This window comes from Alosa alosa, chromosome 24 (assembly GCF_017589495.1).
Source record: "Alosa alosa isolate M-15738 ecotype Scorff River chromosome 24, AALO_Geno_1.1, whole genome shotgun sequence".
Taxonomy (NCBI): domain Eukaryota; kingdom Metazoa; phylum Chordata; class Actinopteri; order Clupeiformes; family Clupeidae; genus Alosa; species Alosa alosa.
Window position 1 is genome coordinate 982,910 of NC_063212.1, and position 18,562 is coordinate 1,001,471.

General features: G+C 41.5%; 2 protein-coding genes across 3 annotated transcripts in view; both read right to left on the reverse strand.

Moving 5' to 3' along the window:
* Window positions 1-558: 558 nt before the first annotated feature.
* On the reverse strand, window positions 559-11,491 carry g3bp2b (G3BP stress granule assembly factor 2b). Of its 2 annotated transcripts, none has more exons than XM_048235909.1 (13): window positions 11,299-11,491; window positions 10,191-10,303; window positions 9,994-10,075; window positions 9,377-9,550; window positions 8,951-9,038; window positions 8,465-8,570; window positions 7,981-8,212; window positions 7,041-7,136; window positions 6,838-6,934; window positions 6,222-6,269; window positions 4,525-4,653; window positions 1,885-2,003; window positions 559-1,686 (listed from the first exon to the last, which is right to left on the reverse strand). In XM_048235909.1, the coding sequence occupies exons 2-13, from the start codon at window positions 10,283-10,285 to the stop codon at window positions 1,450-1,452; spliced, it is 1,503 nt and encodes a 500-aa protein (XP_048091866.1). In that variant the 5' UTR covers window positions 10,286-10,303; window positions 11,299-11,491; the 3' UTR covers window positions 559-1,449. The 2 variants fall into 2 exon arrangements, with proteins under 2 accessions (XP_048091866.1, XP_048091865.1); XM_048235908.1 differs by having other exon boundaries at window positions 10,191-10,308.
* Window positions 11,492-17,696: 6,205 nt separating this feature from the next.
* The window catches only part of txk (TXK tyrosine kinase), a 20,223-nt gene continuing 19,357 nt past the window's right edge, over window positions 17,697-18,562 (reverse strand). The window contains 2 exon segments of the mRNA XM_048235910.1: window positions 17,697-18,125; window positions 18,364-18,521. Coding sequence (XP_048091867.1) covers window positions 18,057-18,125; window positions 18,364-18,521 — 227 coding nt within the window. The 3' untranslated portion in view covers window positions 17,697-18,056.

Here is an 18,562-nt window from a genome sequence, read left to right on the forward strand (position 1 = left end):
AACGGGCCTCCTGCTTGATACACAAAGGAAGATCCGCTGAAAAGATGTTAATGCCCCGAGTAGTCTGGATACAGGTGCAAAGATAAAATTAATTTTAATAACAAACATCCACGTAGCCTCATCAATTTATCAATTCAATCCAGAAGGCGGACTGAGGGATTCTTGGTGGCTGGTAGATGAAACCTCAACTTGTGTTAATAGAAACTATTGGAGTATTGCATTCTTCTGAAATGGCCTACATCAGTTAACTATTAAATAAAAAGTGACCTAGTGAAGGTCAAGTCAGTCAATATCTAAGGGGGTGTGTACTGAAGCAGAACTGGCCATTATATGGATGAGAAATTAACTATTCTAGCCTCTATGTATCTTACACATTCAAGCCATAATATTCAAGGACAACTATTATCAAGTAAAATGAATGCTGGATATAATTCCAAACCATTACTTCTAAGCTCATGTAGGTTAGTAGTACAGCCATCAACACCAACCCCCTTCAATGGACGGCTGTATTATGCATTAGAGGAACAGCTTTTTAAAAAAAAAAAAGATGTCCGCATGTGCAGTTTCTCAGTAGTTTCGTTTTTATTGAAAGTTGACACGCTCACGCATACACATACACATACACACAGTTGGGATTGGTCGCGCGGGAGCCGGAAGCAGTGCGACACCCCAGCGGATAAGAGGTGCGGGGCTCTGCAGATCACCTACATTTTTTACCTTTCTGTAGAAAAGAGCGGAACATTCAATCACGAGCGGGAGCTGTAAGGTCTCACAGAACATACATACGCACACACACACACACACACACAAACTGAAACGGTCGCACACAAACTCACACACACACACGTGTACACTAAAAGCCTTCCTTTCACCACAACAAAAACAAAAAGCTCAACCTGCTTACAAGAACAACCCAACGACAACCACACACAAACAAACGTGCATGCGTACAAGAATACCAGCATTGATCTTTTTGAACCATTCACACAGCTGCGGTGTCACCCATCTCACAGCACACAGACAGGGAGAAAGAAACAAAAAAAGAGGAGGCAGAGAGAGAGAAAGAGAGAAAACAGTTATAAGGCACCATCTCGCGTTATTATTAACTACCAAAATAAATTAATCGAGTGTGAGCGTTGATTTGCGTCTGTCGCGTGCGAGCTTTCCCGGTTGACCAATCCAGAAACCCCTCCCACCTCCGAGTGACATCACCAGTTCTGTTTGTTCCTCAGAAATAAAAAAAGAAAACAGAAAAAAAAAAAAAAAAAAAAGGCTTTTCCTCAGGTTCTCTTGTTCTGCAGCAGCAGTTAGGCAGTCCAGGGACATTCCAGAGAGAGAGAGAAAGAAAGAGGGTAAAGAGAGAAAGAAAGAGCGCTGTGAACGTTGGGAGATTTTGTCGCTTTTTTCCCCCCATTCCATCAAACATCATGGGTCAAGCTAGCAGGAGCTTCAGCGCCTCTGACCGGCGAATCTGCTTTCTCCGCCCTGGCCGCCACCCCTGCCGGAGCCAATCCCTCCGCGGGAGGAAGGCGGGCCGCGGCCCATGCCGTTGCCCATTGGCCCCCGGGCTCCCCCACCGCGCCGCATGTCTCCTCCCGCGCCGCCGCCTCGGGTCTCCCTCTCCCGCAGAGCGCGAGTCTTCTTCTCCTCCACGTTCAGACGCACATCCCCTCGAAACATCACAGGCTGGACGGGAGAGAAGTAGGAGAGGAGCTATGTTTCAACTGGCCATCCACCACAAAGCTGCTTGGCATAGTTACACACATTACAGAAGTGATAGTGTAGTGGTCTCTTCATCTTTTGGTGAGCAAGGTTCAATATGCCAGACAAAATGTAATAGAAATGGAAAACTGCTGTGTGTGTGTGTGAGAGAGAGATTCCCACCTTGGCTACCAGGATCTTTTGCACAGGCTCAGAGTCATCAAATACGACGAAGCCAAAGTTGGGCAGTTTCCCGCCAACACCCTTGGTGTTGATGCGCATCTCAACCACGTTCCCAAAAGCTGCACACAGATAGTACACAAAGACTGTCTACAATCACATATTAAAGTATATGTTTATAATGTTGAAATGTGGAGCCCCTGTAGCTCAAGAGGGGTTGTCAAAAGAACCACATCTTTCTAAATGGCATCTATTACTGTATGTACACACCACCACCGAGTTTAAGTTATTCATTTTCAATGGAAGCTGGCTTCTCTCGGCGGTGCGGTGAGAAGCTGCAAATCCGTTTTGAGTGACCAGAGCATCAAAGTAGAGAGTTGAAACTTGGTCAACATTATGCTAATGAGCTATGACACTGTTCAGCAGCACACGACCGGCAACCAATTCAAAATGAGGTAGACAGTTGAGAACAAAACCAATGTGAACTTTTCTTGTGAACAGTTCCTACGAAACATTGTTTCATTTAGTGTTTGTAATATCGAGAATAAGGCCAAGTTAGTGTTTTTAGTCTATATGAGTAATATAGAGAATCAATAAAATGAACATGGTGTCAAATGTTTTTTATAGGCTGAATAACGTTACATGAGTAAGTTATGGATAGTAGCAATATACAGGCTATTCATGGGTTTCATCAGGTGCCCTGCCACAGGTGTATAAAATCAGGCACCTAGTTTATGAATGCAGACCGCATGGTGCTTGTTTTTATACACTGTGGCAAGGGACTTGATGAAACCCATGAGTACTATACGAGGTAAGTCAGACACTGTCAACGACAATCATTCAAAATTGAGGCAAGCTCAATTTGTATTGCTTCTTGATAAAGTAATGTTTAATATTAGAGATGCACCGATTGCAATTTTTTGGGCCAATTCCAATTTTTCATAGAGTTTGACCTGCCGATACCGATTTTAGCCGATTCCGATTTCATTTCTTCTAACCATTTTACAGCACACACAAATAGTTATTTTCTATCTTTTCTTTAATATAACATGTTATGTTTTTTTCTTCACATCCAATACCCAACTAAAGATATAAGAACAATTTTCATGATACACTTGACCATCCTAATATGTAACATATTTTCATGTGCATTGATGAATTTATAGGAGGGCGAGGGAAATGTGGGAGTAGTAGGCTATCAGCAAACACAGGGGAGGAGAAGTGCTAATAGCAATTAGGTGCTCCACCATATATGAAATCACGTCTGTTTTGCGGTGAAAAACTTAAATCCAAATTCCGGTTAAATGCATCAATTAGGCTATAGAAACTTTCAGAGACAGCTGATTCAGTATTCAGAGCATCAGTTTTCTTCATTGTAGGCTACTATGTCAAAAGCAACTTTAACTTTTGTTTGCCTTTCTAATAGGCTATCGTTTGTTCACTTTCACGACATCCACTTCTCAATCTGCTAGACTAGGGTATTTTAAGGCATAGCCCTAGTCTACGTGCAGTAAATAGTTTGAGTATTTTTTTTAAGTGGACTAGAACTAGGGCTACTGTATGTCGCTGCTTGTTGGCATCTTATTATCATGTAGCCCATGATCGCTAAACTTTGATTCTTTTTAATGTCACAATCTGTTATCTCCGTTCAGCTGCGCTTGTGGTTCAGCTGTGGGCACGCAATTATCGGCAGGGACGGGCGGTGATGAGCGATGTTTACGTAGCCTAATGAAGTGACAGATTAGTAAATTTCACACAATATGGCAAAGCACAGCATTCGCTGCAAAGAGAACTCAGTAGCCTATTAGATATTTCTTTGTAGCCCTACATCCAGCCCTGAGTGTTGGCCTGGTTGCTAGCTTCTTCAAACTTTGCAAACTCAGCTGGGTATTGTTACAATTGTGGCGCGCGAGTGCATTTGACCGGCATAAAATCGGCATGTCTCAGACTGACCGGCCGGTCGCCGGTCATGGCCGATCACGTGAAAATCGGCCAATTCCGGTCACCAGGCGATCTATCAGTGTATCTCTATTTAATATCAAATGAAGTTAATTTGTGTAGGAATACGTTATCCCGGCGATTGTTTTAAAATGTAACAACTGCGGTCATCTGGAATACCTCATGGGGTTCAAGCGGCCAAAACAGTGTCTACTATTTAGGCCTAAGGGATAACGTCCGCCGAGGTGTCCCGTTATTCACAATTAATGGACGAGGCAGAGGCAAAGAACTCCCGACGCGCAGCACCCGGGTTTGTAGGCTAACTAGTAGCCTAGGCTAAACAGCATATCACTAACGTGCATCAATCGGGAATTCGCTAAATGAAGGAAGTGGGTGCTTTACTTATTAATCCGGATCAAAGAGACAATAGCGTCCAAAGTGGTGTTTTTGTAACTTCAGTGTAGATGTGTACAGAAAATGTAACAACTGCGGTCATCTGGAATACCTCATGGGGTTCAAGCGGCCAAAACAGGGCTGCTAGAGCGTATTTTGCAGCTCAACTTGGTCGCGGTGTGTACATACAGTTACAGAGCGTTGAACTTCTTGAATTTCCCCTGGGGATCAATAAAGTGTCTGTCTGTCTTTTCCAGAAAGGTTCTGGCATTGCCCTTAAAACTCAGAAGGGGTTAAAACAAGGCCACTCACTCATGAAGAAGTCCTTGAGCTCTCCCTCGTCGATGTCGTGTGGCAGGTTGCCAACAAACAGCTGATGGGAGTCTGGGTAGCGCACAGTCCTGCGCACCTCCTGCTCACCTGACTCTCCATCCCCACGCCCTACACACACACACACACACATACATACACACTGTCACATATCTGGAGTTATACAATATATACACAGTTTCATATGTAAACATGGCTTAAAGATATTAAAATGTCTGTGCCTTAAGACATCAGATACATCTGTTTCAAAACAAGTTGTTACATATAATTATCCATTTTCAAATCTTAAACAGCCAGAATTCAGGCACAGTGCCTGACAACTAGGGATCGACCGATATGGTTTTTTCAGGGCCGATAACGATATCAATTATTACCAAAACAGGAGGCCGATAACTGATTAGTAAAACTGATGTCAGTTGTCAAAAAGAGATAGTAAAGGCGATATGCTGCAAAAAAATCATTCAAAAGCATTTAATTATGCAAACTTTTTTTTTTCTTTGATACACAATTGTTCATCAACTTGCATCACATGTAAATCCTGTGTATGATATTAATCCAAGAACTGAGTAATAGCAATTATTTTCATAGACTAGGCCTACACAATGGGCTATGTGCTTGTTAAGGGACCTGTCACAAAGAGGATGCTTTGCCATCGTGTGTGTGAGTGCACGAGAGAGGGAGAGGAAGAGGTGCATGCGTGATGGCAAGTGTTAACGGTTGAACAGTTTAACAAAACAGTTTAAAAATAGTTCTTAGGCTATTTAAGCATGCAATTTGTGTCCATGTGTAGGCTGTTGAGCCTAAAAGGCACGTTAATAGCCAGTTCAGGCCGCGGCTACTTCAGGTCGAATTAAATTACGGCTGGCCCTGGGTGCCTGTAGCCTAGTCTTTTCTGACAGTCCGTTTCAAAAAGGAGCAACTAGACTTTGACGTTTGCTATTGCATAATTTAGGACTTGTCTACTATTTAGGCCTAAGGGATAACGTTCGCCGAGGTGTCCCGTTATTCACAATTAATGGACGAGGCAGAGGTAAAGAACTCCCGACGCGCAGCACCCGGGTAACTAGTAGCCTAGGCTAAACAGCATATCACTAACGTGCATCAATCGGGAATTCGCTAAATGAAGGAAGTGGGTGCTTTACTTATTGATCCGGATCAAAGAGACAATAGCGTCCAAAGTGGTGTTTTGTAACTTCAGTGTAGATGATAGTGATGCATTGCAACTTCAGCAATGTAAGGTAGGCTACCTTCCTTACCTTCGAAAAATAGCTCCGTACAGCTGAAGCCCATCTACAATCTGCCTCAGTGAGAATCCTAAACTTTCTCTGTGTTCAGTCTTCGATCCTGATTGGCTGCATTCGTGCTAACTAACAAATCAGACGGTGTAGTGGGCGGGACAATGCTCTCGACCACAGAGTAGCAAATGCAGGGAGTGAGAGACGCTTTAGACAAAGTAGCTGTTTCATTTTTTTATCCATTTCAATATCGGCTTATCGGTGGAAAAAATGACCGATACCAATTATTATAAAAATGCTAAATATCGGCCCGGCCGATAATTGGTCGACCCCTACTGATAACTTTAAGCCCTGTGTGAAAGATTTAAACAGGACCCTTACATCTGGATGTGTGTATGCACGCGCGCACACACAAACATGGGTTACATATGAGGAAGTTCATACCTTTGAAACTGAAGTAGGGTTTCCCACTGGATTCTGAGGCTGCACCCTCTACAAACACACAAATCAACATTAAATGTACTACATCCGGCACAATATTAGACATTCTTTGGCCACTGAGGACAAGGGGAGTTTCTTATGCTACTCATAATTACCCTCCAAATGAATTGTTACCAACCCCACCCTTCTTCAGAGGACATTGCATTTTAAACACATTGCATACTTCACACGTGTTATATCAATGTCCATGAACACAGAGAACCAAGAAACAACTGAACATGACAACCTGGTCAAACAAACGCCTTTTACTGGCCATTAGCGCTACGCAGGACTGTAGTCTCGCAGCAATACCAACTGCTTAGTCACAGTGGCCCATAAAAGGTGCCTAGGGTAATGCAGCATGATGTGGGTGCCAAGCGCCATGCTGGACTGTCAAAACTAGGGGTGGAACGCTTCAGAAACGTTTTTGGGCCACGGTACGGTTTGGTAGGAGGCATAATGTTCCGTTTAGCAATGCACAGTGTACCATGACAATGTACTGTGTCCCTTGTGTAAACCCAGCAGTGCTGTCTGAGGGATGTGGATGTGTGTGTGTACGGGAGGGGTTTCGTCCACTCACCTGGGCGGTTTCCTCTTGGGGCGAAGCCCGGCCTCTCACGAGCCCGCTGGTCTCTAGGCAAGGCCGCCTGGGCATCTGCCTTCACCTCCACCCTGGGCTGCAAGGACAACAAAAGAGTTTCAAAACAAGGAGTTTGTAACTGTCCCCATTTTCAAGTGTCTTCCAAGACAAATCGATAGGCATTTCGCCTGAGGAGCTCTCACCTGTGGGCTGGAGACTTTGACCACATGGGGAGGTATCCCAGTGGTGTGAAGGCTAGGGGGCAAGTTCTTACTGGTCACTGAAGCCCAGGAGAAAGTCTGAGGAGGACCAATCACAAAGCAGCATTCACCCAGAGTATTCAATAGCAATTAAGAACAACTGCAACTGATAAGGTAATGGTCATAAATTATCATACATAGACACATCAAGGACATTCATCTTCTCCCCATACCTAATAATTAACGTGTTCATTTCAATTAATTAATTAAATTACAGAAAAAATACAAAAGGAAAAAAAATACATGCTGATTAATCACATTTCGTAGTGACATTTGACCCAGTGCAGTCTGGCTATAGTGACTGAAGGAGGCAGACAAGAAAGCACTGCTTGGTCCAGTGAATGAAAGCTTTTCGTTTAAAAAAAAAGAGAAAAATGCCCAGACCACTCCTGTTGACAGGAGGATCATTCTCTACCATTTCTGCAGTAAGAAATTTCCGTTGGCTACCATTGAAGTTAACTCAAATCTGAAGTTATCGCCTCAATGCAAAGCAATTCGGAGGTATTAGTTAGCACACCTCTTGATGCTAATAATGTCAGCCGCCAGCCGTGTCAAAGTTAACTTTGCAAACGTTTACTTAGCCTATCCTATGACCAACTAACAAACTAACAAACCATCTTACTAAAGGGAAAATTATAATAAAAGAGAGAGACGTTTAACTTTTAAGTCTAATGTTGCTTTGGCTCTGAATTGATTCACTCATCTGCCAAAATTGTTTTTGAATTACGTTCATAGCAAAATGGATGCATGCGATTAATTTAGCCTATTTTTTTTCTAAATCATGTCACAGCCCCACTAATAATTACATTTCCAAGACACTGTTAAATGAAAGACTGAGAGGCTCCAACCTCCTCTACCTAGCCAATCAGAAAGTTCAACTCACCTTGGGTGGTTCAGGTGTTTGTGGGGGTGGAGACTGAGCAGGTGCAGGAGAGGGGACTTTCTCCTCTGGCTCTTCCAGAACCTTCTCCTCCTCCTCTGGCACCACCTCCTCCACCTGGGGCTCTGCCTCTGGGACAGGCTCAGGGCCCGCCTCCTGATTGGCCTCCGGCTCAGGCTGGACCTCTGGCTCCGCCTCTGCAACCACCTCCTCCTGAGGCTCTTCCACACCATTACTACAATACACACACACACACACACACGTATAGATAAATAGGAAATATAAATTTGTGGCATGCATGAATACCCATGTGTACATGTGTGTGTGTAAATACAAAAATATGGCAGTATTAGGAAGAGGCCTATATGAGGCCTCATAAAGGCTAAACGCTCAGACTCAAGTGTGTAGTTGGGACATATATGATAGGACTCGTACTTAAACAATATGTGGTTTTTCATGAGTAGATGTGTCTCCAGTGCATGTGTACCTCACAGGGGCATGCTCATAGTAGGCTGCGCTGGAAGGGGTCTCCTGGGGCTCAGGGGAGGTCTGGGTCTCCTGCTGCTCTTCCTCACCCTCCTCATCCTCAGAATCTGCACACACAAGGATACAGAACAGGGTCCAGTTTTATGGTCAGAATCTATCTAATGCTTCACCCTGATTGCAAATGTGACTAACAGGGTAAAATTACAATAACTGGAAGGGGTCTCCTGGGGCTCAGGGGGAGGTCTGGGTCTCCTGCTGCTCTTCCTCACCCTCCTCATCCTCAGAATCTGCACACACAAGGATACAGAACAGGGTCCAGTTTTATGGTCAGAATCTATCTAATGCTTCACCCTGATTGCAAATGTGACTAACAGGGTAAAATTACAATAATTGTCTGTGTGTGTATGTAAGTCTGACGTGTGTGTGTGTGTGTGTGTGTGTGTGTGGCGCGTATTATATGGGCGCATGGAAGCAAAAAAGTACTCACCACCCAGCTCAGCCTCAGAGTCGTTGAAGAGCTCCTCCTCATAGCGGAAGATGTCATTGTGTACATAGAACTTATTTGCTGCAGAGCCCTAAAAAGGAGGAGAAACAGAGTTTGTGGCTTGGTAAATATATACGCTTGGTAAATATATATGCCTGTGATGAATACACTTTCGATATATCCAGAGTATATGTGCTCTGAAAGCAGCCTTGTATTGATTTATTCCCCATTGGTGAGAGTATGCCTACTAGATCATGCATAAAACTAGAATTGGAAGACAATTAAATGAGCTCACCAATATTAAGGTCCGGCAGCACATAACAGCTCAGAACATAAACACTTGATGGGAGCTTTATTGTTGGGTGTGTGTTCATTTCTCTAATCAAGGTGTGTATGAGAGTGTGTGTAAAAGAGAGAGTGCGCCCACACCTCTGGTGCCAGCACAAACGTCTGCATGAACCTTCTCATGGGACGGCCACTGTTGGACAGCTCCCCCATCACCTGGACAACAACCCCATCACCGAGGGTCGCGTGAGCGTCGACGTGACGGATCTTGGTGTGACATTCACTGAATTGCAGCGACATCACTTTCTTATGGATCTCCTATAGGCACAGTCCAGAATTGACATAATTTTAAAGCAACATGCTTTTTAAACTATATCCAAGGTACTTTCTGGTACATAAAATCCTCAAATACATTTGGTTCGTATATGGGCACACATGCCATTACCACAGGCTGCCAAGGCTTCAGCCAGTGGTTTTGTGCATTGGGAATCAGATGATCAAATATCACATTGAACACAGCAGGTAAAAAGGTATATGGGTCCGTTTCCTGTACATTGATTAAATCCTATACAAAAAGCTTTTAACAATGAAGAATATTTCCTATGAAATTTTCTTTTAGCCTGTATCTAAACTTCATCCACAAATACTCACAGGTAAGGCTTAATGCATGGACAGGAAACCAGGACCATATGTTGTGTTGGCTGTGTAACACTTTAGTATCCTCTAATAAATGTGTGCCTGTGCCTATGGAAATTACTTACAGCCTGGCCATAGACAGCCTCCTCGGGTTTCCCACTGCTGTCAAGTCCTCCATGCACATAAGAGGAATTCCTGCCATAGAACCTAAGAGAGGAAAACAGCATTATTATGAGCGATTGGACAGACTAACTGACTGGCACCACTCAGGAGGTCCGATCAAGACATAAATTACAGGTTTCCCTCTCTCTCACACACACACCTGTGTAGGTAGTCAGGAGCCTTGTTCAAAAGTGTGTAGTACTGCCTCACAAACTCGCGACCTACGAGCAGGGGGCTTGGTTTCTCCATAACCATCTCTTAGGGAGCAGGGAGCTGCACTAAGAGAGAGAGACAGGTAAGTGGCAACAAGGGAACAAGGGAGGCACATCACAAATGACGACAGATGAGAGGAGCAAGGCAAAGCAATGCGTTGCTAGTGGCAGTATTCAATAAGACCAACGTTATTGTCTAACGTTACACTACGAACAAGCTAACATAAATTGACAAATAACGGGAATGGTAAACAGGATTTAATCTCCTGCGGACATCACCTGATCATACCGTTAAGTTACCCGAGCCACTGCGGTCACTGTTCATAACGTTAACGTTACAGTTGGTATTTATAGTTATCCGACGTTAACAAAATAGTTGATTATAATATAATCAAAGCATATATGGTAAGACAGTGTAGTAAATTGTATATTGGTCACACAAATTATGGAATAGGCGTCGTAAGGATTTATGCGACATGAGTCCAGCTAACATAAAGGCTAGCTAGCTAACTGTTAATTGTCTAGCGCAAGGCAGACAAGCAACACTAGCAAGCTAGCTAGGAACTGCGCAGTGCCATGAAACCCGTCCAACATCAACCAACATTAGTTAATTCTTAGAGGTTTACCGTATTTGGTTAAATGTTCACCGCCCTGAATGTCATGTTAAACCAATTGTCTTTGTTTGCAGGTTCGCTATGGCACAACCACTACACGTTCACAAGGCTGACCCAGTGGTGGATTGGGGAAACTGTCCTAGTCTATACCAATGTCGAAGAGCTGGACTAGCTTACCTAGCAAGGCAGCTAGCCAGCTAACTCACCAAATAAAAGCTCGGGATTTCATGATTGACGTTGACATATACTTGTATAACATCACCTTATACAAAATACTAATTTATAATCAGACGACATCAAGCAAACGACAGGAAAAGAAAGGCTATTTTTGGAAAGGTTTCCAAACGGGACAGTGAGTCAGGCTAGCTACTTGAAGACAAAGCAAAGTGGGGTCTTGCTACCTGGGTTAGCCTTAGCTTTCTGTTGCCGCAGGGCTACTCACCAGGATGAAAAGTGTGGTTGACCTGACGTTACGGTGCTCTGTGTGGAATCGATTAACAAACCGTATATTGATGCCACCACTCCGGCGAACAAATGGCGTTCGGGACACAGAATTACTCTGGTCTTCACACACCACTTCGGCGTCTCACCCCCTGCTGAGCGAGCAGGGAACCCCAATGCTAAGCCGGGTGTGACGCAAAAGGCATCTTTTTCCCGCCGGGGTCGCGGCAAAATTACGTCACTCTGGAATCAATCTGGAATGTATGCCTACTGGAAAGCTGTTATTTCTGGTGATTAGATAATGAATAACATATATAAAAAAATATATGAATTAAATATTAAAAAGGTCAAAACATTTGTACAGACAGAAATAACATAATGTAGTTTACTTGATAGCCCAGCATTGAAAATGGAATAGGCCAATTTTACAATCACAGCGAAAGCATGAGGGAGGCCTAATGCTAAGATCTCTTTTTCAGACAATGGATAGGCCTACACATTATGAATGCAAATGCCGTAGAAGTAGCTCGATTTGCAGAGTGCCTCAAGTTGCTCAATGAGCAATGATTGCTTTGTGTTGGCAACTGGCTGCCACACCTGTGCCAACAATTTATTTGTAAAGAAATTGTTTCAAACATGACTTGTTAATGTGTCAAATGTTTAATGTGTAAACTAATCCAAGTTTTTATTAAGAATAGGTGATATTTATGCTAAGTGTGTTAAAAGTGATGAAGCAAAGTGTGTTGTGTTTGTGTCATTTGACAGTTGTCAACTTAATTCATAAACAGTCTCCTCTACATCCTGGAATTGTCGTTGGACCTGATGGTAATGGTGTTTGTGGCGATGGAGGTTTCGGAGTTGATGGTGCGGGAGGTTTTAAAGTTGATGGTGCAGGAGGTTTTGGAGTTGATGGTGTGGGAGGTTTTGGAGGTGACGGTGCGGGAGGTTTTGGAGTTGATGGTGCAGGAGGTTTCGGAGTTGATGGTGCAGGAGGTTTCTGAGTTGACGGTGAAGGAGGTTTTGGAGTTGATGGTGCTGGAGGTTTCGGAGTTACTGGAGGTTGAGGGATTCGTACAGGGATTTCCTGTAATACAAACATAGCCATTAATTGAATATGAAATTGGTTGCAAACTGTTACAAAGATGTCAGCAACTGTCGTGCATTTTCATCATGCAGTTCTCTCTTTGTCATGTCTAGATTTTTCATAATCATTGACACCAAACTCACCTCTCAGAATAGACTACATTTACAAAATAGCAAGGCGTCTCTCTCTTTTCAGGAAAGGATCTTCAGCACCAGCAAAGCTACCCCCCTTTTGTTTTTACTGTGTTGCCAGATTTGCAAAAGTCATATGAAGAGTTGGTTCCAAGCACTATTTTTCTCCATTTTTGAAAACATAAATAAGTCATGGCATTTAATTGTATATTTCAGGTAATATCAATAAATTGCAGTTGTGGTTTTTATTGAGATAAATCAAATAACAAAAATTATTATATTATATAAAAAAAATATTCATGAAAATTCATTCAAATGGAGGATATAGCATTTTGGAAACTCTTTAATGGAAAATTATCCCATCTTATTTTACATAAACCGGAATATGCTGTTGTGATCTTACATAGCGAATGAACACCTTCACCTACAGAGAGAGAAAAAACAGAATTTTATTTTTATTTAGTTACATCTGCACATAATGCTATTTCATATGGTATTTCCCCTTACACCCATTCAAAAAGCTGAACATTGTGCCCACACACCCTCTCTCTCTCTCTCTCTCTCTCTCTCTCTCTCTCTCTCTCAGACACACACACACACAGACACTCACCAGTACAGGATGGACACTTCTTATCCCTCCAAAGGGGTAGCATAAGGACACCTACATAGAGAAAAGACTCTCCTTGAGTTGTTCATGTGCTTATGGAACTTATTCCCACGACCCTCGGTGTAACATAGGTTACTCACCAACACTATATGCCTCCTTGTCCAGTGAGGGTAGATGAGAGACACCTGTCAGGTAACAGACATAGTGAAGGACCTAATCATTGTTTTTTTTATTAGTCTCCAGGCTTGGAATTTCACCATTCTGGGGGCAAGGCCACTTGGCCTTCAGTTGGGCATATTTGGTGGGGGGCACAAAGGCCACATGTCAGGGCACCAAGGCCAAAGTTAACTATTAGTAGTAGGCTATAAAAATTATCAAAGTTGTATTTAGCCTATTCACTGCAGTAGACCTGCATCACTGTATGAAACATTACAAAAACATGAAATGAAAACATGACATATTACATAGAACTGTAAATCATCTGACTATCTAATATTCACAGATATCTAGGCTATATATAACATTTATTTTATATTTGGCCTGTTATGAAATCTTGTATTGAACAATTTAAGCACAGCTCAGCTTTAAGAAACTCAAATAGCCTAGATGCATGCTTAGCATTTTGTGATCATTAAGGCTACTTTTACAAACTCTTAGTCAGCTGTCATCTGATTTACCAATATATAGGCGATATTTGTAACATTTATTTTGTATTTGGCCCGTTATAAAATCCTGTGGAACAATTTAAACACATTGTAAAACTTAAAGCCCAAATTTGGAGACATCCATGTATGTCGAACTTTACTGCAAATTCAAAACTGGATTACTCTGGAACGGCAACTGTACAGGGGACTGCTTTACACCTTTGTGTTCGGTAGGTCTCCTGTTCATTCTGATATATGGGTTGTCATGTGTTAAAAGAAGGGTTCGTAAAGTATTACACCGAGATGAATGGGTATGGAGATCATGGGACGCAAAACCTTCAGTAGAATGTATGATTAAATTGAATTATATTATTTACTTTTCTCGCGAACCGTTCAACACAGCAATTATCGGCTAACATCGTTTAAAAGCTGAGAAAAAGCTCTTTCATGTGATACGTGTGATGTCTGTGTGATGAATAGGCTACTTCGCGAGTAGTTCAACCGAGAATGGGTGAATTTGGACGCACTTTCTTTCTTGCGCTGCCACTTTCTCCACTGCGTAAATGACTAAATTAATTTGCGCTGTGAATGCTAAGATTATTTTGACAGGCCACAGGCTAAATAAAAATCGCTATTAGTAGGACGCAAAGCAGAATATTGAAAGAAGGGGGCACCAAGGCCACCGTGGCCTGTAAACCTCTGATTTTCAAAGGGGCCTCACGGCCAACGCAAGGGGCCACGACGGCCATGGCCGCTGTGAAATTCTTACCCTGCTAGTCTCTATTAAAAGATTGAATGTACTCATATACACTACCAGTCAAAAGTTTGAGGTCACTTAGATTATGTAAGCACATAATGTAATCTGAAAACTGCCCTGATCAAAAAAACAATGCAATTGATCTCAGCTGGTATTCTGTCTATAATGGAGTGGAATGGAAAATTCTAAGTGACCCCAATCTTTTGGAGTGGGTATAGAGGTAGAGAGAGAGGTAGTTGTTTCTGTATCCTCTCCCTATGTTGCTTCATATCCATCTATTACACAGTCCCCTAATATCCTATAAACATGCAGAGTGATGACTGCACGCACCTTATAATCCTCTGATGGTGAAGCCTATCATTGGAAGTTTACAACACATACATTTTGAGTCAAGGCAGGAGAAGTTTTGCCCAAAGAAAATATAATATCATATAAAAAAACACAGATGTACATAAATGCACATATACTAATATATCTTAAACAGGACAAGATCATGTTACTTACAGTCTGGTGGTGTGGCAGAGGACCTCCATTCTAGGGAGAGTTATTGGAATTACTCAGAAAGCACTGAATAGGTTAGATATGACTAATAGGAAATCACCAACAAAAAAATCATTATTTAAACCACAATAAAAATCCATAGGAGAGAGAGAGAGAGAGAGAGTGAGTGAGTTGGAAGTTACTATCAGATGGAAGATGAAGGTCCAAACAGAAAGAATGAAAATCCTCCAGCACATCTTCTGGTGTGACCTTTTAAACACAAAGTGAGAAAGGAAGTGTTTAATGTATAGCACATTGTTCATGCAACACAAATCACATTACACATAATAACAAGACATAACTAATCATTTTTCAAAAATAAAAATAATCCAAAAGTTGAAATTATTTAATTGATTAAAAAACAACTGAAATGTCCATGTTCAGCAAAAGCCAAGACTGATAATTAATGGGTAATTGGTCATTTCTCACACACATCATCATTACACAGTACTTTAATCTCACAGATTTTCATTATTATGTTATTACCTTAACTTGATGTACAGTGTGTGATTTAGAAGATTACCTGAGGTTGTCTTCACCTGTCTCTCTGCATGAAATATCTGTGTCTGGGGTTTATGGGTATATGTAGGGATGTTTGTGTGTGTGTGTGTGTGTGTGTGTGTATTTGTGTGCGCACATCAGCAAATTCCTTCAAACCACTTAAGACACACTTGTCTTGTCCTGCCGTGTCTGTACTCTTGTGCTGTATTGTGTGGTTGCATGTGGATTTTGTTTTTGTCTTTCATATCATGTATATTTGTAGTGTGTGTATTAAAAGGGTACTTCCTTACTAACCTTTGTTTTGACAATGGGAGAAAAGGGGTGTAATAGCAGGTCCTTATCACAGTGTGAATGGGAACAACATGGGTTCAACATTCGCTGTAATTTTATTAATTAATTAATTAATTTATTTATTTATTTATAGGTAGCCCTGTGGTAAAAATAATCCACAAAGAGGCAAAACGTCACAGGCAAGCTGACCATACGGCAGAGTACAAAGCTTTATTCCCAACTCCAGATACAGGTTTCAAACACACAAGCATCCTAGCGAGCATGAGAGAAACATGTCTGTGGTAGACAAAGTCTTACCATTATTTAGAAGACTAAAACAGGATAAACAGGATATTCTTGATGGATTACATAAAATGAAAATATGAAAGCTGTCATGATAAAGAAAAGCTGTTATTAACAGACTCCATTAGGGAGGTTGACCTCAGAGGTCATGGACAAAAGTAACCCCAAAATAACTAGGATCGTCCTTGTATGTCTACATTTCTTTTACAGTTTTTTTCAATCGCTACCAAGCGCTTACCCATACTTCAGATACTAAACTCTTAACACAGACTCACACCTACAAAACACAATTGGCCAAATGGATAATTTTCTTCTCAAAAACACATTTTGTTAAATATATACTAACTCTTCATTTCAAAACAGAACACATATTTCTCTGCACACACTAACTTTACCAAAACACTGGAAATCTGACTCAAAATGAAATTATTCTGTCAAAGAATAACACTTGTTTTCTCTTCACAAGGTACATGCAGTCAATCAAAGTACACCAGGTTTCAAAATACTGGCTATTGTTGACATTACAAAAATTGCATAGACTTTTATGTTTCAGTTTTACAGGTATTTGCATGCAAAACATGCTCTATCCACAGTTTTTACACTAAATTTCTTGGTTGGGAACTGTATGTCCACATGTAATGTGCACATTAAAAAGCATTCCAGTAACAAGCAAATCAGTTTTTTTTCCCTTTACTGTTTACTACAGGAGGTACAGTAGAAATACTGTTTACAGTATGATAGAACAGAAAAAGTTTTACAGTATTGCTTACAGTGAACAAAATATCCATGAAACACACAAGAGCATTCTGAACAAAAAACAACAGCAAAAAGCCCAGATAAAAAGGGGGAACTAAAAAAAGCACAAAATTACTGTATCTCATCTCTGTGATCTTTAGAGTTATGCCACATGTTTTCATCAACATCGCATCTGATATTATCCAAGGCGATGCACCTGAGATAAAACCATTTGCTAGCAGAAGCAGAGCAGAAGCAGAGGTTTTGATATAGTGTATCTAAGGTTTGGAATATTGTGTTTGCTATTGTGGGATGTTGTGTGTAAGTGTATAGCCAGTTGGACAACAACAACCCGAGTAGACATTAAACAGCTAAAGTTTTAATTACTGGAAAGTTTCCCACAGACCTATATTTTATTTTATCTGTTTACAAAGATTGGAAAATCTGAGAAAATGTTTTATAGAAAACATAATAAGATATTTTATAGCATGATGTCACCAAAATACTAGACATTTTACAGTGTGCTGGTGTTGTTTGTAAGAGAAGCCTGTTAGAACCTGTGAAAACATTTGATGTAAACCCTAATAGCAATCACAGAAACCTGTGGTATGAGGGCTCTGGCATGATATACTGTATGTGTGGATTTAACAAATGTTGGGTTGGCATTGATCACAGAGAATTGCTCACACACAATGCAGGCATCTACCATTTTGCTAAAACATGCCCTGACCACACACACACACACACACACACACACACACACACACACACACACACACACACACACACACACACACACACACACACACACAAATATATTCAACAAGGAAGAGCAAAGAGGTTTTATTTACATATATATTTTTTGTACATGGAATTCAACATTGTTGTATATAGTATTTTCCTTTTTATTTACACAATTGTCAGCTGTCTTTTGTTGTCTAAGGAGTCACTACTAGCATATCCACACCCTGTTTTCGGGGCATTTGTGTTTGTTGCCTTGGCTGCAACTCTGGATGCATGTCTGTCAGTCAGTCAGTCAGTCAGTCAGTCAGATTTTGTACTGCCAACCTCTTTCACTACATATTTGTTTGTGTCCTTCTGTTCTGTTTTTAATATTTATGAGTCAGTCTTGTATTTGGCTGTCTCGGTGTCTCTCTGATTGTGTATCTGCTTGCCTAGGCTGTCTGCTACGACTCTTCTGCCAGTTCTCGGATGTTAACTAGCAGTTCAGAGAAAGATGGACGTTCTTGTGGCTTCTGAAACAAATTAAAAAAACATCCTATCAGTAATCAACAAACGAGTGGTTTTATGTGTTTCTGTGAATGTGTGTGTGTCTGTCTGACAGTCTGTGTGACAGAGAGATAGAGAGAGAGATTGCATATGGGACTCTCCTATGAAGATGTCCACTCTAAAATTACTTCAACATGTGTGTGTGTGTGTGTGTGTGTGTGTGTGTGAGAGAGAGAGAGAGAGGGAATTTATTATTTGTCTCACCGCATCCCAGCATTTGAACATAATATCATAGACCTTCGGCGAGGCCTTGTGTGGGCGGTACAGACGATTGCCCTGGGTGACCTCCTCCACCACCTCTTGATTGGTCCGGTTCTCAAATGGGACCCGCCCCTCTGTGAAAATTTCCCACATCAACACACCTGGAAAGAGGAAATGCAAAACCCTTTTTTGTTAAACCTGT

Coding starts and splice junctions, on each gene's coding strand:
- g3bp2b (XM_048235909.1), bottom strand. CDS start 10,285: ATGGTTATGGAGAAACCAAGCCCCCTGCTCGTAGGTCGCGAGTTTGTG. Junction 6,935..7,040: donor TCAAAGTCTCCAGCCCACAG/GTGAGAGCTCCT, acceptor TTGTCCTTGCAG/CCCAGGGTGGAGGTGAAGGC. Junction 6,270..6,837: donor CCCAAGAGGAAACCGCCCAG/GTGAGTGGACGA, acceptor GTGTGTTTGTAG/AGGGTGCAGCCTCAGAATCC.